The sequence below is a fragment of the Ranitomeya variabilis genome, chromosome 6, assembly GCF_051348905.1.
Source record: "Ranitomeya variabilis isolate aRanVar5 chromosome 6, aRanVar5.hap1, whole genome shotgun sequence".
NCBI lineage: Eukaryota > Metazoa > Chordata > Amphibia > Anura > Dendrobatidae > Ranitomeya > Ranitomeya variabilis.
The window spans coordinates 117,469,344-117,491,079 of record NC_135237.1 but is presented as its reverse complement, the minus strand read 5'-3'; the positions used below and the strand labels follow the sequence as shown (position 1 = coordinate 117,491,079).

General features: G+C 41.2%; 1 protein-coding gene across 5 annotated transcripts in view; it reads left to right on the top strand.

The window, feature by feature from the left end:
* Positions 1-21,736, top strand: part of NEK10 (NIMA related kinase 10) — a 407,343-nt gene that overhangs the window by 263,891 nt on the left and 121,716 nt on the right. For all 5 annotated transcript variants that reach the window (XM_077268950.1, XM_077268949.1, XM_077268946.1 and 2 more), the window contains 3 exons: positions 10,727-10,856; positions 11,724-11,794; positions 15,632-15,845. In XM_077268950.1, coding sequence (XP_077125065.1) covers positions 10,727-10,856; positions 11,724-11,794; positions 15,632-15,845 — 415 coding nt within the window. The remainder of the gene's footprint in view (positions 1-10,726; positions 10,857-11,723; positions 11,795-15,631; positions 15,846-21,736) is intronic.

The following is a 21,736-nucleotide window of genomic DNA, read 5'->3' as shown; positions in this document are numbered from 1 at the left end:
TGCAGAGAGAGCTATTCACTAGAAGAGTTTATGAATAAAGCACTTAATGAATTGTAAAAAGGTTGGCATAGTTTATGAATCGCGATTTCACAAACTAGGAATATGGTATGGTAATAGATGCATGAAGCATTGTTGTAGCATAAGAAAGAAAAAAACACCTAATCTGTGCAGCTTTTACAGTTTTCATAGGGTGAAACATTGGACTAAGACAGAAACCAAAAGCAGTATCACTGGTGATAAACAGCCTCTAGATACTGGAGCTGAGAGCAGGGTTAAACTTGTCATGGACAACCGATGTTATATAACTGATCACCTGAATAAGACTGTAAATATCTCCGCCAAGTATTACATATATCATAACTTTCTAAGAAGGAAAAGACGGACAGATCGTGCAGCGAGCATCACAATGAAACTTTGACATCTGGGCCAGAGAGTTAGATTTTAGTGTCATCAGCGTATAAATAGCACTGGAGGCCATGTGGCTTTGAACTGTCTGACGTCAAAGGTATAGACTGATAAAAAAAAACAAGAGGTGCTCCCTGTGTAACATGTGAGGGTGAGTTGGAGGGTTGGTTGCTCACATTAACAGGTTGTGCGTGGCAGTGATGTATAATCCAATGGTGGCTGCTGCTCCGGCCGCTGAACTCACACCAAATGCAAAGAGGATATAACAAGTAAAGGAGGGAAGAATGCGGTTGATCCTGGGTGCTCCCGCTGACAAAGGTTAGTCCAGACGGCAATTATAAAATAACTTCCAATTCATTACAATGTATCTTATAATAGAATCTACTCCTTCCTCAGGGCTAACAGATAAGCAATCACCTCCTCCCTTATAAATGGGTCAGAGGTGACATTTATAACACGTCATCACTTAAAAGCTCATATAAATTAAGAACAATTGATTGAATATAAAAATGTGCATTAAAATTACCTTTCCTTTTAGTTATAGATTGAGAAGAGTAGGGATCCCTAGACAGGGCCTTGAGGGACACCAATAGACAGAGGGCCGGATGAGGAGGTAGTATGAAAATCAGAAGAACTAAATGTGAGGTATGAGGATATCCAAAAGAGGACAAGGCCTTTCATGCCAAGGTGAGAGAGAATCTGTAGTAGGAGGGCGTGATCAACTGTATTAAAGGTAGAGGACAGGTCTAGAAGGAGGTTTATGGAATATTTTGTGTTCGCTTTGACAGTTAGTAGGTCGTTGGTAACTTTGGTTAGGGTAGTTTCAGTGGAGTGCTGGGGAGAGAAGTCAGTTTGTAGGTTTCTGAAGTTTGTTGAATAAAAGGTGATAGGAAAGTTCATTGTGGATGGGTATTTGGAGTTTGGAGGTGAACGATAGTAATGATATGAGGCGATAGCTGAATGTAGAGATTGAATCATGAGATGGCTTCTCAGTTTAGGTATGATTGTTGCATGTTTGAAAGCAGAAAGTAAGGCACCAGAGTTTAATGTTTGGTTGAAAGATGGGTTTTGGCAGGGATAAGCACACTGATGAGGTTGGAGAGGAGGTGAGTTGGGATAGATAGAGTCAAGCATACCAGTGGAAGATAGCTGATCAGAGCAAAGGGACTAGGCAAATTTAAGATCAGAACAAGGTTCAAGATCAGGCAGCAATAGATCAACAGAGCACAGAAATACAACGCAAGCACGCAGCACCAAGCATATCCCATGATTGGCAGAGATCTGTGGCTGACAGCTTAGCTAAGTACAGTAGCTAGGTAATCCGTTAGAACAGGGAACACCTGAAGGAAGCTTAGCACCTCCCAGTCTCAGATTTGATGTCTGAGCTGTCAATAAAAATACCGACCGCTCAGCATTGACCTGCACTAGATTTGATGACTGAGCTGGCTATCAAAATGCTGACAGCTCAGCATGCCCCTGCAATATATAGGACAACTAAGCTGTCACTCACTGCGTTCAAGGCACATTTAGTGGAGGAATCCTGACAATACTCCCCCAGGTTTCTCAGAAATCCTAAGATGGAAGGCCTTGAATAAACGATAGAACAAGCGGGAACACAGGATCTCACCTCGGGTCGGCTTGCCTTCCAATGGACAAGATATTGGAGGGAATTTCGAACCATTTGAGAATCCATGATTGTCCTCTAAACCTCCATCAACAGAAACTGGAGGACATGGGGATAAGACCGACAACACCAAAGAGACAAACTCTTTTAACATGGATCTGTGGAACACATTAGGGACACAAAGAAACTAAGGAAATTTTAATCTGAAGGCAACCCGATTAACGAGCTCCAGAATTTCGCAAGGGCCAATTAATTTAGGACTCAACTTTGCCGATGGTATTTTCAGCTTTATATTTTTTGATGATAACCGAACCTTATCCCCTACTTTTAATTTGATTGCCATGCACTCCAGCAGTTCAGTAAGCTTCTAAGCACATTCTGAAGGAAACATAATGACCCTCGCATATGATTCCTCTCACTTTCTCACACCGTCTATACTGTATAAATGACCTCCGTGTAATACTATTCTTGCATAGAAAATATCACTGCAGCTGATCACGTCTTGCTTAAAAAATGTGACAGTATGATTTGAAATTTTTTTCAGAAATCCTTTTGTAAAGGTTCAAGTCAAAGCAGCATGCACTAACAGTATTGCCAAAAATAAAGATCCTTGTATGTCCAGTAACTCTATAACCTGAACCTTAACGTGTAACTAAAATCTTTGATACGTTTTTTGATATTTTTTGTCCTTGTTATTATACACAGTTCGGTGGGGGTCTATATCCTGGGACTGCATCCAATTACTCAAGAATAACTTATGATGTTTTTGTATTTAGCAGAAAATCTATGACTTGAATTCATACTCTCCTCTGTGCGTGCTCAATCTGGAGCTGTGCGCTCCGTCTACTGAGCTGCGCGCGTAACGGGTTCTTTAAGAGAATGGTGGGGTTCTCAAGACCCAAACTCCCACCAATCTGCATGCAATTTTTGTATTTAGTAGAAAATCTATGATTTGTATTGTTTTCGGACTCTTCTCTGAGTGCGAGCTCACGCCGGAGCTGTGCGCTCCTGTCTACTTAGCTGCGTACCTAATGGATTCTTTAGCGAATGGTGGGGTCTCAAGACCAGGACCCCCACCAATCTGCATGCAATTAGGAGAACAAAAATTTATAAAAACTTATATTTAGTCTTTAACTTTAAATTATGGTTGGATCTTGCTATCACTTCTCTCCTAGACATCATACAACTCAATATACTTTATATATAATGTCTACCACACAGTTGATGCCTATGGGAAAAATCTAAAGTCTATGTAATGAAATTCATAATAATTAGAATTCATAATGATATATTAATGCTCTACTGCAAGCAGACACCAAATATCAGGGTAATCTTTATGACCTCTGATGATTATAGGTAGCTGGTAATTGGGAATTATCTATAATACCTTATCAATTTCAAGAGATTATACAGTACATTCCAAGTAAATAACTTTTACAGCAATGTGGTTTTTAGAAGTTGCTGCCGATAAATTATTGTAATGTATGTACAAGTCACACTTCAAACTGCAGTACAACATTTTTAGTTGAACTATATGTATTCCTACATCTTTTTTATTGAAGTGTTATGGGATTATAATTTGGCATGTTGGATGAAGCATCTGGCAACCTTTTTGCAGGCTGAAAATTATTTAATAAGTGTATTACAAGAGTTGGCAGTGCAACATATTTAATAAATAATTTTCAGCTTTTACAGAGTTGCCAGATGCTTCTTCAGAACTGTAAATTTATAGGAACCTTATTGCTTTCCAAGCAATCCACTAAAAAGATTTAACATTGTAATTTACATACCTACTGAAAGAAAAGTGTTCTCCAAGTACTTCCTAAATTGACCTGACCATAATGTTCATCATAAAGTAGTTACTGAAACCATCAGTCATGGTATATTCCATGTACAAGCCAATGAAGAATCTGGGTAATAAGCATTCACTCTTCCTAAATGTCAAGAAGAGAATTTCCAGTTCTGTCAGCATTCATGACAGATTGTAACGATTGGACCATAATGACAGTAGCTTATCTTGCTCTCCTCATAGAAAACTCATGAACACTTGACTCAACATTTGTTTGGATGAGATGGGAGGATTTTATACCCTAAACTCTTGACACCTATATAAAGAGTCTTTAATGCTGATTGATTCCCTACCTTTCTTGTACAAATCCACTTTGCTGTTTGACAGAAATCCATAGTTGAAATTGTATGCTAATAAGTTGCAGTGAGTGAGCTTACAAATGACTCAAGTAAGACTGTATCACCACAAGTGCCCCAATGAAAAATCGTTTGACTATGAGCTATAAAACCACTCAAGTGAGTGTTTGCCACCATCACCTTATTTTATTTATTTAGTTTACTCACTTATATAGAGCCATTAATTTCCACAGGGCTTTACAGACATCATCATTAATTACTAATGCCAACCACAGAGCTGCCTATGGGTGCTAGCCACATAGCCCTAAATATGCACTCTGTAGAGCCACCATAATTGTCAGTCACAGAACTTACCTGCCCCTGCTCAGTCATTGTTCTCATTGTTACACTGTTGACAGATACCATGTTTGATCTGTGTACAAGATTTATGTACAATTGCAATCAAAATTATTCAACCACAATTGCAAATTTGGTTTATTGGCAAATTTTCTAAATTTCTGCTTTATGCAATACATCAATGAATCAGTCAAAGTGTAGCAATCTAAGTAGCTCAACATAAGTAATATAATAAGGGGTTTCTTGAAATTCAATACAAAATGTCACTTCTCATGACTACTGTGTTCTCAGAATTATTCAACCCCTTTATGACAAGTGTCTTTAGTACTTAGTAGAGCACCCCATGGCTGTCCTGATCAACTGCAAACATGATGCCTAGGAAAATAGCAGTCTGGCATTTTTAGCACATTCCTCATGGGCAATGGCCTCCAAATCCCTAATATTCTTGAGATGTCAAGATAATCATCCAGAAAGTTAAAAGAAGAGATCATTGCCTTGCTTACACAAGGAAAAGGATTCAAAAAGATAAAAAAAGACATTGAATATTTCTAGAGATAGAGATGAAAGTATAGATGACTTGTTTAAAAATAAAGGAAAACTGAGTGCTCTACCTGAATGTGAGAAAAAGGAAGCTATCACAGGCTACCAACAGATTCCTGAGGAGGCAGGTGGTCAAAAACCCTTGAGTAATTGCAAAAGACCTGCAGTAAGATTTGGTGGTAACAGGGGCTGAGGATTCAAATGGCACAGTAAGGTGCATGTTAAATGCTGAAACACCCCTTCTAACTCAACCATACTGTACCATACCATAACAATCTGCTGTAATATACCTAAGACTATATAAATATTTCAAAGAAGTTTAATTATTTTCGTCATTGGAAAAAACTGAAACAAAACTTTTCAGACTTGTGGATCAGCAGTTTGTCTGGATGGAAGAGGAAGAATGTACTGAAAAGAACAATGAAGCATGGTGGTGACTAAGTGATCATCTGGTGGATTCAATCAAGTACCAGGAAATCCAAGGAGAAAATGTGATGTCTTTTGTGAGGAGTCTAAAGCTTGGAAATAATTTAATCTTCTGACAGAACAATGATCCTTTGAGCACACCTTAAAGTACACAAAATCTTGGTTCAGGAGAGGTTCTTGAGGTTTCTGGACTGAACATAGCAGACATGTGACTTGAACCCCATGGAAACTGTTTGGTGGTCTTTCATGAAAGCAGCTGCATCATGCAAGCCCAAGAATATTAGGGTTCTGAAGGTGGTTTCCCTTGGCATATGGGCCAACATTTCTCAGAAACGCAGTCGTAAATTGGTGTCTGACTATGCATCACATTTACAGCAGGTCATAATGGCCAGAGGGTCTCTACTAAGTTCAAAGTATCATGAAGGGGTTGAATAATTCTGAGACTGCAGTAGTGATTAAAAGGGTCATTTTGCGTTGAATTTGGAGAAACCACTTGTAAGGCTATGTTCACACATTGCATTTTAGCTGTGTCTTTTTATTAAAATTAAAAGCTTTTTACAGCACCAGCAAAAGATTTGACATTTCAAAAATCTCATGCACGTGCTTGTTTTTTTCCTGGAAAACTGCTGCTTTTTTGAAAACTGCAGCATGTCAATTTATTTTTGTAGCGCTTTTTCACCCATGGAAAGCAATTACGGTAGTAAGGCAAAAAAGCAGCAAAAAACATTGCCAACAGTTTTTGCAGTGTTTTTAGTGGAAAATGCAGGTATAGAAGGATGTGAAACCCATTTGTTTTACAGATTTTGCCAAGTTTAAAAAAAAATGTCTAGAATTAGTACAGTTTAATTAAATTAGTCATATGTGTAAAAAGTAAACAAAATCTCAGCAACTCAATGGCCAACCAATGTGTGAAATTAAAAATGCCTGACGAATGTGTTCAAGTAATCAATGCCTGACCTACTCAATGCACTGTCAATGTCTTAGGTAAACTATGCCTGACCAATTCAAATCCCCCTGCTGTTTTTATATTTTCAATTGTGTATTTTTTCATGAACTCATATGAACTTTTTTGTTCAGAATAGTCACTATTTTTTCACACATAAAAAACATTTTCCACTTAATAAAGTGCACCACATTTAAAAAAAGACATCAACAAACTGGAGCAAGTTCAGAGAAGAGCGACCAGAATGGTGACCGGTCTGCAAACCATGTCCTATGAGGAACGTTTACAGGATTTGGGAATGTTTAGCTTGCAGAAAAGAAGACTGAGAGGAGACTTAATAGCTGTCTACAAATATCTCATGGGCTGTCACATTGTAGAAGGATCATCTTTATTCTCATTTGCACAAGGAAAGACTAGAAGCAATGGGATGAAACTGAATGGGAGGAGACAGATTAGATCAGGGCTCCCCAACCTGTAGCTCGGGATCCACGTGTGGCTCGCGGTCCCATGAATTGTGGCTCGCGACTGTCTGCCAGCTTGATGCATTAGGTCCAGGTCTAGCAAACAGGTATGAAAAGCACATCTCAAAATGGTGAATTTTGTGAGTAGCCCTGCACAGAATTGCAGATCTGGATGCACATTTACTGGTCTTAGGGGTTTAGAGATGTTTTAGGTATGGTACGCTGGAGGTTTGTTCTACCTGTTAGAGGAGGTGCTCAAAGCTGGATGTGACAGTGTGTTGGGAGAATACTGAATGGGGGTGTTGTGGGAACCCCTAAATCTCAGTGTACTGCTCTGGAGTCATTTCTGTGGAAAAACTTTGGTTATCATTATACCTGTAATGGCGGCTTTGGTTGACACTACTTTGAAGGGGGTGGGAGCTGGATGTGGCTCGCGACCCTCTCTCAGTGCTTAATGTGGCTCGCGACCCTCTCTCTAAGCTGAATGTGGCTCTCAAGTTCAGAAAGGTTGGGGACCACTGGATTAGATATTAGAAAAAACTTTTGACAGTTAAGGTGATCAATGAGTGGAACAGGCTGCCACGAGAGGTGGTGAGTTCTCCTTACATGGAAGTCTTCAACCAGAGGCTGAACAGACATCTGTCTGGGATGATTTTAGTGAATCCTGCTTCGAGCAGGGGGTTGGACCAGATGACCCAGGAGGTCCCTTCTAACTCTACCATTCTATGATTCTATGAAGTGATCAAATTGACCTTTTTTTCCAAAAATGTTATATGGATTTACGTACGTATTGCATTGCTGGCCTAACACCTTGCATTGTTCATGCTTGCATGGTGGAAGCAGAGCTGAGCTTAGGGATCCTGAACGATACATAAAAAATACATAGCAAGAAAAGCAGCAAAAAAAGCTAGCAAAACTTGCTTTTTGTTTGCAGTTTTTTACTGCCAAGAGATCAGCTATTAACTGCAGTAAAAAGCAGCAAAAAAATGAACGTGTTATAACACCACAATAACAGCTACACTTGATATGGCCGCCCCCCTCACGCATAGCAAAACTCGTACAATCAACAGGCATCCCTGACTGACTAGCCTGACCAAAGAACTGAGACAGGCTTTCAGGGTCACCGAGCGAGATGGAAGAGATCTCGTTCTGCTGAGCACTTCACTGCATACAAGCAGTCCCTCGCCAGCTTCAAGTCCACGCTCACTGCCGCAAAACAAGCTTACTTCTCATCTCTCATATCCTCCCTGACTCACAGCCCCAAACAGCTCTTCAACACTTTTAATTCTCTACTCTGTCCCCCAGCACTTCCTCCCCCTCCTCTCATTTCTGCTGAAGACTTTGCCTCTTTCTTTAAGCAGAAGATCGATGACATCAGACAAAGCTTTGGCCCGCAGCACCCAATGCCCCTCCTCTTCACTTCTCAGCCCTGTTCCAAAGCCAGCTTCTCCACCATGACAGACGATCAGCTCTCCATCCTTCTGTCAAGATCACATCTCACCACTTGCACGCTTGACCCGCTCCCGTCTCACCTCATCCCTAACCTCGCAAAAGTCTTCATCCCAATCCTAACACAACTCTTCAACCTCTCACTTACAAACGGTGTCTTCCACTCATCCTTCAAACATGCATCAATAACACCTATCCTCAAAAAACCCTCCCTCGACCCATGCTCTGTATCCAGCTATCGCCCGATATCCATTCTCCCCTATGCCTCAAAACTACTGGAACAGCATGTCCATCTTGAACTGTCCTCCCTCCCTTCCTCCTGCTCCCTCTTTGACCGGTTACAATCTTGCTTCCGATCACATCACACAACTGAAACTGCCCTAACTAAAGTGACCAACGACCTACTAACCGCCAAGAGCAAGCGACACTACTCTGTCCTCCGCCTCCTGGACCTGTCTTCTGCCTTCCACACTCTGGACCACTCCCTCCTGTTACAGATTCTCTCATCTCTTGGCATCACAGACTTGGCCCTATCCTGGATCTCATCATACCTAACAGACCGGACATTCAGTGTCTCCCTCTCCCACACCACCTCCTCATCTCGTCCTCTGTCTGTCGGTGTTCCCCAAGGCTCAGTTCTAGGACCCCTACTCTTCTCCATCACACCTTCGGCCTTGGACAGCTCATAGAATCTCATGGTCTACAATATCATGTCTATGCTGATGATACGCAGATCTACCTATCTGAACCTGACCTCACTTCCTTACTGACCAAAATCCCACAATGTCTGCTATTTCATCTTTCTTTTCTGCTCACTTTCTAAAACTGAACATGGACAAAACAGAATTCATCATCTTTCCCCCTCCTCACTCTACCCCTCTACCCGACCTATCCATCAATGTCAATGATTGCTCACTTTCCCCGGTCCTGCATGCTCGCTGCTTCAGGGTGATCCTTAACTCTACCCTCTCTTTCAAGCCACATACCCAAGCGCTTGCCTCCTCTTGCCAATTCCAACTCAAAAGCATTTCTCAGATCCGTGCATTCCTTGACCATGAAACCACAAAAACACTAGTACATGCCCTTATCATCTCCCGCCTAGACTACTGCAACCTCCTACTCTCTGGCCTCCCCTCTAGCACTCTGGCACCACTCCAATCCATCCTAAACTCTGCTGCCCGACTAATCCACCTGTCTCCCCGTTATTACCCAGCCTCTCCTCTCTGCCAGGTCCTTCATTGGCTTCATATTGCCCAGAGGCTACAGTTCAAAACACTAACAATGACATACAAAGCCTTGCACAACCTGACTCCTCCATACATCTGTGACATGGTCTCCCAGTACCTACCTACGAACCTTCGATCGTCTCATGATCTCCTTCTTTACTCCTCTCTCATCTCTTCCTCCTACAACTGCATCCAAGACTTCTCCCATGCTTCCCCTATACTCTGGAACTCTCTACCCCAACACATCAGGCTCTCGCCTACCATGGAAACCTTCAAAAGGAACCTGAAGACCCACCTCTTCCAACAAGCCTACAACCTGCAGTGATCCTCAGTCTACTGAACCACCCCATGACCAGCTCTACCCTCTCCTAGTGTATCCTCACGAATCCCCTGTAGACTGTGAGCCCTTGTGGGCAGGGTCCTCTCTCCCCCTGTACTTGTGTGTGCCTTGGTTTACTCATGTTTATTGTACTTGTCTATATTTGCCCCATTCACATGTAAAGCACCATGGAATAAATGGCGCTATAAAAATGTATAATAATAATAAAAAATAATAATAGAGTTAAATTAGATTTGTTGAGCTGTTTAAAGTGGACTTATTTGATTTGTTTATTCCGAACAGCAGGAATGTTGTACATTTTGCTATTAAACCTAATTTGAAAAAGTGGGAGGGGGTTAAATTATTTTGATTGCAACTGTAACAATGTCAGAAAGAAGGAAAGCCTTCTATAGGTGGTTACTCTGTAAAAGTCAATGTTGAGCCCTTGTTAGGGTCTTAAGTCCTAAGAAGGGATTTCAGCCAAACTATAAAAAATCTGTAAATAGCATGAGCACCACATGTGGCGCTAGAGAACCAGTTTTCTATTGCCTTAATACACCAGGAGACTCACAGCGAGGAGAAGCAGTACCCCTTATATATATGAGATGGAGTTATCAAATTTGTTCTCATCTTTCAAACAGAATCTAGAGATTTTAGTTGTGTTTTTACCCCTTAAGTCCTCCTACTATTTTGGGGCTATAGGGTGATATGGCTGGAATAATATCTGAAAAGCAGAGATAACACTGAAGACATCTGTCATTGTCGTTTTTACCTTTACTATTTTAGACTGCAAATTAATTGTTGATTTGTATATTTTATAACTTTGCAATAAGTTTTTATTGATTTTCACAGCCCAGAAGTTGTAAAAAGTGAACCATATGGGGAAAAAGCTGATGTGTGGGCAGCAGGCTGCATTCTCTATCAAATGTCAACTCTGAATCCTCCGTTCCACAGCACTAACATGCTATCCTTAGCAACCAAAGTACGCAGGTTTGAATGGTTAAGAATTATATCTTTTGCAGTCTATCACCAGAACAGACTCTTAGGCTATGTTCAGCCGCAGTGGGAGACAATTTCTTGGCTCCTGAGATCTCAATCTGCGCATGCACCACCTCTGGTGGCCATTTTCACGAAGCCCACCACAGAGAAATCAATGGGAAGGGGACTCTGCTCACCACAGACATTTTATGAAGCCCAGGTCCTGCCGCTTCACACCGCCGTAACACCCCCTCATCCCAGCCTGGGGCGGTCCGCAGAATTGTTTAATTCCTGCCAGCAGCGACCCTGCCTCCTGTGACCACGCTCCACCGCAGCTGCACCTCTCAGAAGGCTACTGTAAAATTGGACTATAAGACGCACCACAGTTTTCTTTTTATTTTTTCCTATTTTCCTCCCCAAAATTTGGGTTGCGTTTTATGGTCCGGTGCGTCTTATAGTCCGCAAAATTCAGTAGTTTGTTTATTTTTCAATGTACGGATTATAGATAACATTAAAGGTGGAAAAGTTCTGAAATTATTCTTCTTGCTATGATTTTTTTTTACATGACAAAAAAAAAATCCTGAATTTTAACGGGTGTATAGAATTTTTTATATCTGCATAAGAATAGTGTCCCAGTATTTCAGCATTATGTTATGGCATTACTAGCTGAAGTATACTGCAGTAAATCAAAGGTGACATCAATATGGAATGAATACATATACTTTGACCTAATTAAATGTTTAAACATGTTTGTTTTAGCTTCTTTTTAATATGATTTATGTGCTGTTTATTATTATTATTATTATTATTACCATCCAAATCTTCTCTGTATCAGAAGGAAAGTACAGTGATTTATTTGTCTTTATTGTAGATAGTCGAAGCTGTGTATGTTCCAATTCCTGATGGACTGTATTCAGAAAAAGTTTCAAATACAATTAAGAGGTAATTTAGATAATTGTGTACAATTTTTTTTCCACTTACTAAAATACAAAGTGGTACTAGTAATAAGGACTTCTTCACACGTCAGTCTTTCCGGCACATGTGACAGTTTTCACATGTGGATGGGTCTGCGCACATGTCAGTGTGTTTCAATGGACCATGTGTCCATGGGCATAACATGCTGACATGTCCATTATTTAGCAGCAGCATGCGCCGCAAAACATCCCGCTCTTGTGCACACTGCAACACAGATGGCATCCGTGTGTCATCTGTGTGACACATACTGGCACCTGGGAATCGGTGGTGTTCATGATGATCCCTAGTACCAGCTGATCTCGGCACAAGTAGGTGACAACGTTGAGAGTTGTATTCAGACCCCCTTGTTTACATTTAGTGTAAAATTAAGAATAAAATTAAAAAAATCACATTATACTCCCCTTAACACCTATCCCCTGAAGCCATTGTCCCCTGTAAATAAAAAAAAAAACAAAACAATATTCCTCATCTGTCCAAAGTTGAAACAATCCAGAGTGTCCCACGCCGCTATCCAAATGTGCGATATTTGCTCATCACAATGAGCAGTGGCCTGAGGTGACCGCTCATGCTGAGGAGCAGGGGAGAATGGCTCGCTGCAGCAAGAGCTGGCCCATGAACTGCACAGACCTCAGTGAGATCATCACAGTTCACCGTGTGGCACGCTCTTGATTTTTTAATTTGATTTTTCATTTTACACTGGATGTTGACAGCGGGGGCTGAATAGAACTCTCAACATTGTCCTCTGCTTGTGCTGATCGCAGTGAGAGCAGGGGACAATGATATGAGCTGTCTTCAGCACCCGGCTCCTGAGAACAGTGCAAACTATGCCGGCTTTTCTCAGGCGCCGGTACCTGTGATACTGATGCGGCACATGGTTGCCACATGTATGAAACACACGGATATCTCCTTTACTGTTTTTTCCAGTCTCAGAAATATCAGGACATGTGAAGGAGAATAGAAAAAATTGGAGTCCGGCTCAACAGGACTGGATTTCCCTTTTCTTTTTCAAAAGAAAATATAGTGCATCCAAAAGAAAAATTTACATGGTGGACATGACCCAGTCGACGCGTTTCAACTGCACTAGACAGTCTTACTCATGACTTAAATTTTTATTTTTTTTGTATGCACTATATTTTCTTTTGAAAAAGAAAAAGAAAAGGAAAATCCAGTCCTGTTGAGCCGGACTCCAGTATTTTCTATTTTTCTTGATGTGAGGCCAGGGCGAGGCCAGTGTCTGAGCCCCAGGTGGATGGGCATAGAGCAACTGGATGAGCTGGAATCAAGTTTTTTTACATGTGAAGGAGGCCTAACATGCAGCATTCAATTTTATTGGAAGAGATAAAAGGATATTTTAATTTTATATAAGTCAAACATAACCATTTCGTAGTAAACACTTATTCACCTTTATAATTTACTTTGTTTCCAGTCATATACAAAAGTCACAAATCAACTATCTTTTAGGCTTCCTTCCCAAGTCCTGATATTTCCAGTACCGCTGTCTACATAGAGTGTAAAATGAAGACTAAAATAAAAAAAAAAATAAATAATAATAATAATAAAAAAAATCAGATTATACTCACCTTAATACCTAATTCCCTGAAGCCATTGTCCCCTGTAAATAAACAAAAATAAAAAACAACAATATCCCTCACCTGTCCGAAGTTGACAGAATCCAGAGTATACCACGCCAAAATCCATCTGTGCGACATTTGCTCATCAGCATGAGCGGTGTCCTGAGGCGACTGCTCATACTGAAGAGCAGGGGAGAATGACTCGCTGAAGCGAGAGCAGGCCAATGAACTGCTCTGACCTCAGTGAGATCATCGCAGTTCATCGTATTGTACAATACTTTACAACCTATGAAGTATATATATATATATATATATATATATATATATATATATATATATATATATATATGGCGATCGACTGTGCACAGCCTACTGGTGTCAGCTGATTCTGACAGCTGACACTCGGCACTCAGTGCAGGAGTAGTACTCGTACCGATCCTTGCATTTTAACCCCCTCCAATTGGCTCCCCCGCAACATCATCACGGGGGCCCGATCGTTGCCATGGTGACCCGATGTCATCATGATGACATCCAGGTCACTAGAGCTAGCAAACTTGCTACATCATGCTGTGAGTTTGTCTGTTAGTGCAGTGCTGCCAGTTTATAAAGTATTGCAATGCTCCCGTATTTCTATGATTTATAAGCGATCAAACTGCAAAAAGTGAAAGTCCCATAGTGGGACAAAATATAAAAAAAAAAGTGAAAAAAATAAATAAATCACAAAATAATAAAAAAAATTATATATATATTACCCATAAATAAATATTTTAATGAAAAAAATAAATAAAAAAAGTACACCTGGTGAGGGCAGGGTTAGCTTTCTCATCTCTGCTGCTTTCTACATCTAAGGCTATGTGCACACTTTGCGGGGTCCTCTGCGGGTTCTCCCGCAGCGGATTTGATAAATCTGCAGGGCAAAACCGCTGCGGTTATCCCTGCAGATTTATCGCGGTTTGTTTTGCGGTTTCCGCTGCGGGTTTACTCCTATACTATTGATGCTGCATATGCAGCAATATGCAGCATCAATAGTAATGTTAAAAATAATTTAAAAAATGGTTTATACTCACCCTCTGACGTCCCGATCTCCTCGGCGCTGCACGTGGCGGTCTGGTTCCAAAGATGCTGTGCGAGAAGGACCTTCGTGACGTCACGGTCATGTGACTGCGACGTCACCGCAGGTCCTGCTCGCACAGCAACCCTGCGACCGGATGGCCGCGTTCAGCGCTGAGAGGTGAGTACAGTATATCATTATTTTTTTATGTTATTTCTTTTTTTTTTAACACAAATATGGTTCCCAGGGCCTGGAGGAGAGTCTCCTCTCCTCCACCCCGGGTACCATCCACACATGATCTACTTACTTCCCGCATCGTGGGCACAGCCCCATGCGGGAAGTTAGCGGATCAATGCATTCCTATGTGTGCAGAATCGCAGCGATTCTGCACAAAGAAGTGACATGCTGCGGAATGTAAACCGCTGCGTTTCTGCACGGTTTTTCCCGCAGCATGTGCACAGCGGATTGCGGTTTCCATAGGGTTTACATGTAAATGTAAACGCAATGGAAACTGCTGCGGACCCGCAGCTGCAGGAACGCTGCGGATCCGCGGTAAAACCCGCAAAGTGTGAACATGGCCTAAAAGCCATGATTGTGTCAGAACGGCAGCACCCAGTAAACTAAGTGATACATTATTGGATTCAGTTTCTCTTTGCCTACATTTTGCTGCTCTCAGATGAGGTAGCAAAAACCTGTTGACAGATTCCCTTTAAATAGGATCTATGACCAGGAGATGCCCCTTGTCACTAATTAATTTAGAGTTAGAGGTTGCCAGTTATGCAAATCGGCAGCTCCCGCCTTTCAAGTTGGGGTCGTTATACTTTTTTGTTGTTCCCAAAATGCCACATGCCACTGATGTCACAATCCCATAATTTGGTGCTGCTAATAAAGGACGCAATTCAGTTTTTTCTATAGGGCCACACTGAAGCGGTTTGTCAGACCAATACATTTAACTGGTCATATTTGCAAAATAATTTTTTTTGTGGGGGTTTAAATTTACATTGATTGAATAAAGAGCCCTTTTCAGATGAAAGGTCATCTTTAAGGCCAGTGCATATAATTACATATTTTTATAAAAGCAAACAATGCACTTTTATGTAATTCATTGCAATTGTGCTTTTAACAAAATATGAACAAAATCTACTTTTTCACGTATTTCTAACTTGATATGCTTACTCACAGGTGCTTGACCTCAGATGCAGATCTCCGTCCTGACATAGTGGAAGTTTGTGCCCTAATTTCAGATGTCATGATGCGATACATGGACAGCTTATCCTCTTGTCAGATTGCCCTGGAGAAAAAACTGGAGAGAGAGAGAAAGCGAGCACAAAAATATTTCATAGAGGCTAACAAAAATACTGTGAAATACGGTCATCGCCATGCATCACTACCTTATGTGAGTATAAATGTCACCATAAGGTTTGTGGTTAATCGTCATGCTTATGTACTTTCCATATCTAATCGTCATGCTTATGTACTTTCCATATCTAATCGTCATGCTTATGTACTTTCCACATCTAATCATGCTCTTACATAAGCAATACATTTATATTGCTAATATGTGCACATACGTTTTATGGTGTTTTTAAGGACTTCAGAAGAGTGGAAAATTAACGACCCAGTATACTACCAGCAAGCAGCTCCACGTGAATAAAATGTATTTCTTTATTGTATATCTATAAAATTGTGAATACACATCACTGATCTATAAAAAAAATAAATACTGGTGCGTTTTGGATGTCTATTTTTAATCGTTGCATATATGTACAAGTGCTACATATGCGTGGTGGATAGCGAGATTTAGCCATTTAGATGAAGCTGGTTAAAGTTGATTTATTATATGGTTTTATTATTATCCCCTTTTTAGAATCTCAACAGAATAATAGCCAAAATGATTAATTTCTTTAATATTATAATTTATTGTGAATCTAAGATTAATATTTTGGTGGATAAAACCAAGAAATTGTTGAATTTCACTCCATGTACCTTCCTACAGTAGGGAAAAAAGTATTTAGTCAGCCACCAATTGTGCAAGTTCTCCCACTTAAAAAGATAAGAGAGGCCTGTAATTGACATCATAGGTAGACCACAACTATGAGAGTAAAAATGAGAAAACAAATCCAGAAAATCACCTTGTCTGATTTGGCAAGATTTATTTTGCAAATTATGGTGGAAAATAAGTATTTGGTCATTAACAAAAGTTATTCTCAATATTTTGTTATATATCCTTTGTTGGCAATGACAGAGGTCAAACGTTTTCTGTAAGTCTTCACAAGGTTGGCACACACTGTTGGTGGTATGTTGGCTCATTCCTCCGTGCAGATCTCCTCTAGAGCAGTGATGTTTTGGGCCTGTCGCTGGGCAACACGGACTTTCAACTCCCTCCAAAAGTTTTCTATGGAGTTGAGATCTGGGGACTGGCTAGGCCACTCCAGGACCTTGATATGCTTCTTACGAAATCACTCCTTCATTGCACTGGTGGTGTGCTTGGGATTATTACCATGCTGAAAGACCCATCCACGTTTCATCTTCAATGCCCTTGCTGATGGAAGGAGGTTTGCACTCAAAATCTCTCGATACATGGCCCCATTCATTCTATCATGTACACGGGTCAGTCGTTCTGGTCCCTCTGCAGAGAAATAGCCCCAAAGCATGATGTTTCCACCCCCATGCTTCACAGTAAGTATGGTGTTCTTTGGATGCAACTCAGCATTCTGTCTCCTTCAAACACGATGAGTTTTGTTTCTACCAAACAGTACTACTTTGGTTTCATCAGACCATATGACATTCTCCCAATACTCTTCTGAATAATCCATATGCTCTCTAGCAAACTTCAGACGGGCCTGGACATGTACTGGCTTAAGCAGAGGGACACATCTGGCACTGCAGGATCTGAGTCCCTGGCGGCATAGTGTGTTACTGATGGTAGCCTTTGTTATGGTGGTCCCAGCTCTATGCAGGTCATTCACTAGGTCCCCCGTGTGGTTCCCTGGATTTTTGCTCACCGTTTTTGTTATCATTTTGACCCCACGCGGTGAGATCTTGCGTGGAGCCCCAGATCAAGGGAGATTATCAATCGTCTTGTATGTCTTCCATTTTCTTATTATTGCTTCCACAGTTGATTACATCACACCAAGCTGCTTGCCTATTGCAGATTCAGTCTTCCCAGCCTGTGCAGTGCAGGGCTACAATTTTGTTTCTGGTGTCATTTGACAGCTCATTGATCTTCACCATAGTGGAGTTTGGAGTGTGACTGTTTGAAGTTGTGGACAGGTGTCTTTTATACTGATAACAAGTTCAAACAGGAGCCATTACTACAGGTAATGAGTGGTGGACAGAGGAGCCTCTTAAAAAAGGCTACTTTCACACTAGCGTCGTTTGGCCTCCGTCACAATGCGTCGTTTTGGAGAATAAACGAAAAAAAAGTGCTTGCAGGATGCGTTTTTTCTCCATGGACTTGCATTAGCGATGCATTGCGACGGATTGCCACACGTCGCATCCGTTGTGCGACGGATGCGTCGTGTTTTGGCGGACCGTCGGCACAAAAAACGCTAGATGTAACGTTTTTTTGTGCGTCGTCTCCGCCATTTCCGACCGCGCATGCGTGGCCGGAACTCCGCCCCCTCCTCCCTGGACCTTACAATGGGGCAGCGGATGCGTTGAAAAACTGCATCCGCTGCCCCCGTTGTGCGGCGCTTTCAACGCTAGCGTGCAGTGCACGACGCTAGTGTGAAAGTAGCCTAAGAAGTTACTGCTCTGTGAGAGCCAGAAATCTTGCATGTTTTTAGGTGACCAAATACTTATTTTGCACCATAATTTGCAAAATAAATCTTGCCAAATCAGGCAAGGTGATTTTCTGCATTTGTTTTCTCATTTTGACTCTCATATTTGTGATCTACCTTTGATATAAATTACAGGCCTCTGTCATCTTAAGTGGGAGAACTTACACAATTGGTGGCTGACTAAATACTTTTTTTCCCCCACTGTATATCTCTACAAACCTAGTCATCAATAAATCTAACATACAACCTGATATGGGTTATAAATATCCACAGGCTATAGATTGGTGAAAATTCCCATGTGATCATTCAGGATATGACATAAATACGCAAATAGTTCAATAGTTCTTTTACATGTATGCAACAATTAAGGACAGACATCTGAAACGCGTCTGCGGATTTTAGATATCAGTGATGTGCATTCACAATTTTATAGTTATACAATAAAGAAATATTGTATTCCTAGTATAAGTATACCTAAATATACCATTTTCCAATGAGACAATGAAACTCATACTTGTATTTTGTGACTAATTTTGCATTGGTCAAGTCTGATGTCGCCGTCGGCAACAATTGTGATTTTTCTGTATACTCTCTGACTTCAGGCCTCACCAACCTCCTCACACTACAAGAATGCCATGGCCCCGGCCTCAAGTTGAAGTTGATGCAGAAAATGTAATCTTTATTGCATGTTTGAAAAATACATGTGTGACATAGGACATTTGATGTTTCGTCCAGCAAGTGCCTTTTTTATGACGTGATTAAAATTGGAGCCAGACTTGTTCATTTGCTAGACATGTTCTCCTACTTTTACCTTTTCAGCAGATCTAGAATGAAAAGGATAAAAACATCAAAACATTGTAAAACATTCTCATAAAACATGCTTTTAAAAAATATATAAAGTTATTTTCCATGTCATGTACCATATTTATTATAAAATTCCACAAAATAAGACTTGGTGGTATAAACTTAAAGTAGAAAGTCTAAAGATGTGCTAAATTTATTAAACGGCATGAACCACTGTCATAAACGTGGTGAACTTCAACTGTCTAGTCTGCATTTACACAGTCGAAAAATTAGACAGTTTTAATAAATCTGCCTCTATATCTTTCAGTATGTCCATATAGATGTTAAGAAGTGCAGCCCAAAAATGACTACCCATTTACACAGGGTATTCGTACTTCTGAATAGTGATCAATGTGATCAATAATAGTTCGTCCTGTTCACATTGGTTGTTAACACAGGATGATGTGCTGCCTAGAACGGTAATTTTTAAGCAGATTTATTTTTTAAGCAAATTATTTGATCTGACGAATGTGTTTTTCTTGTTTGTCAGGTGGATGGCAGCCTGTGTACACTGCCAGATTATTGGGAAACACTCATTCCTTATATTTGTGTAGCAGGGCCGGACTGGCCATCGGACGCATTCTGGCAAATGCCAGAAGGGCTGGTGGCAGTAGTGGGCCGCTCGCCAGCATGACTCTGCCCCCCCCAGCACCGACCCCCCCGCCAGCGCTGCTGCATTCAACTATACCGACGTCTATGATGCCGATACAGTTGAATGCAATGATGGAGGAGAGAGCGTCTGTTGTCGCTCCCTCTCCCATCATTCCCCGCTCTGCCTCTGACACTGCGGGTGCACGATGACGTCATATCATCGCGTACCTGCTGTGTGTCGGGAGGTCAGACTGCAGCTGCTGAGACCGGAGCCAGGAGCAGCGCGGGGCACGAGGAGAGGTGAGGAGAGTGTTTTTTTTTAAATATATCAATGAGTGATAACTGGATTGTGGGGCTATTGGGGGGCTGTATTACATTCTATGGGGGCTGTGCTGTATTACATTCTATAGGGGGATTTATTACATTCTATTGGGGCTGGCTGCATTACATTCTGTGGGGGGCTGGCTGCATTACATTCTATGGGGGGCTGGCTGCATTACATTCTTTGGGGGCTGGCTGCATTATATTCTATAGGGGCTGTGCTGTATTACATTCTATGGGGGCTGTGCTGCATTACATTCTATGGGGGCTGTGCTGTATTACATTCTATGGGGTCTGTGCTGTATTAAATGCTATGGGGGCTGGCTGCATTACATTCTATGGGGCTGGCTGCATTACATTCTATGGGGGCTGGCTGCATTACATTCTATGGGGGTCTGGCTGCATTACATTCTATGTGGGAGGACTATTACATTCTATGGGGGGGCTGTATTACATGCTATGGGGGGCTGTATTACATTCTTTGGGGGCTACATTATATTCTTTGGGGGGCTGTTTTATATTCTATGGGGAGGTGGGCTGTATTACATTCTATGGGGGGCTGTGTTACATTCTATGGAGTGCTGTATTATATTCTATGGAAGGGCTACATTATATTCTAGGGGGGGCTGCATTATGCTCTATGAGGGGGCTACAATATATTATATATGCAGGGGCTACATTAAACTATATGAGGGGGCTGCATTATATTCTCTGGGGGATTACATCATACTCAGGGGCTACAATATATTCTGTGGGGTGGCTGCATTATACTCTGTAGTGGCATCATTATACTATATGTGGGCTGCATTATACTGTATCGAGGACTATGGGGAATACATTATACTATATGAAGAACTATGGGGTGCATTATACTATGGGAAGTGAATTGTACTACATGGATGACAGTGGCAGGGCATTATACTATATGGAGGACTGTGGCAGTACATTATACTATATGGAGGACTGAGGAGTGTATTATACTATATGGAGGACTGAGGAGTGTATTATACTATATGGAGGACGGAGGAGTGTATTATACTATATGGAGGACTGAGGAGTGTATTATACTATATGGAGGACTGAGGAGTGTATTATACTATATGGAGGACTGAGGAGTGTATTATACTATATGGAGGACTGAGGAGTGTATTATACTATATGGAGGACTGAGGAGTGTATTATACTACATGAAGGACTGTGAGGAGTGTATTATACTATATGGAGGAGTGTATTATACTATATGGAGAACTGAGGAGTGTATTATACTATATGGAGGACTGAGGTGCACATTATAATATATGGAGGACTATGGGGTGTATTATACTAAACAAGCAAAATGCTGCCTATTCATCGAGTGATTGGATTGTTTGTGTGGGAACAGAAATCCTTGTTCTCAGCAGGACATCGCCGGTGTAAACTGTAGATGTGCTGCTGATAACATGATACTGTATGGGGACAGATTTATCTAATTGTGATTGCTCTGTTCCCTTCATTCATTCTCAGTTGGTGTAAAGAGGCAGGGAAACAAGCAAGCGACTTTAGTATTGTCAATCACACTCGTTTAGCGGCCTGAGATCAGCGCTTGTAAATACAGCAGAAATGCTTCGCAGGGAGACCAGTCAAGGATGATGACAGTTGTAGTTAGCACCCGGCGCCTGGGAATAGCGCTAACTCTATTGCTTTTTCCACCCGCCAGAGCATTTAATTCTGGTATGTGTAATGATTTTTAGGGTTGATGTCTGCTGCGTAA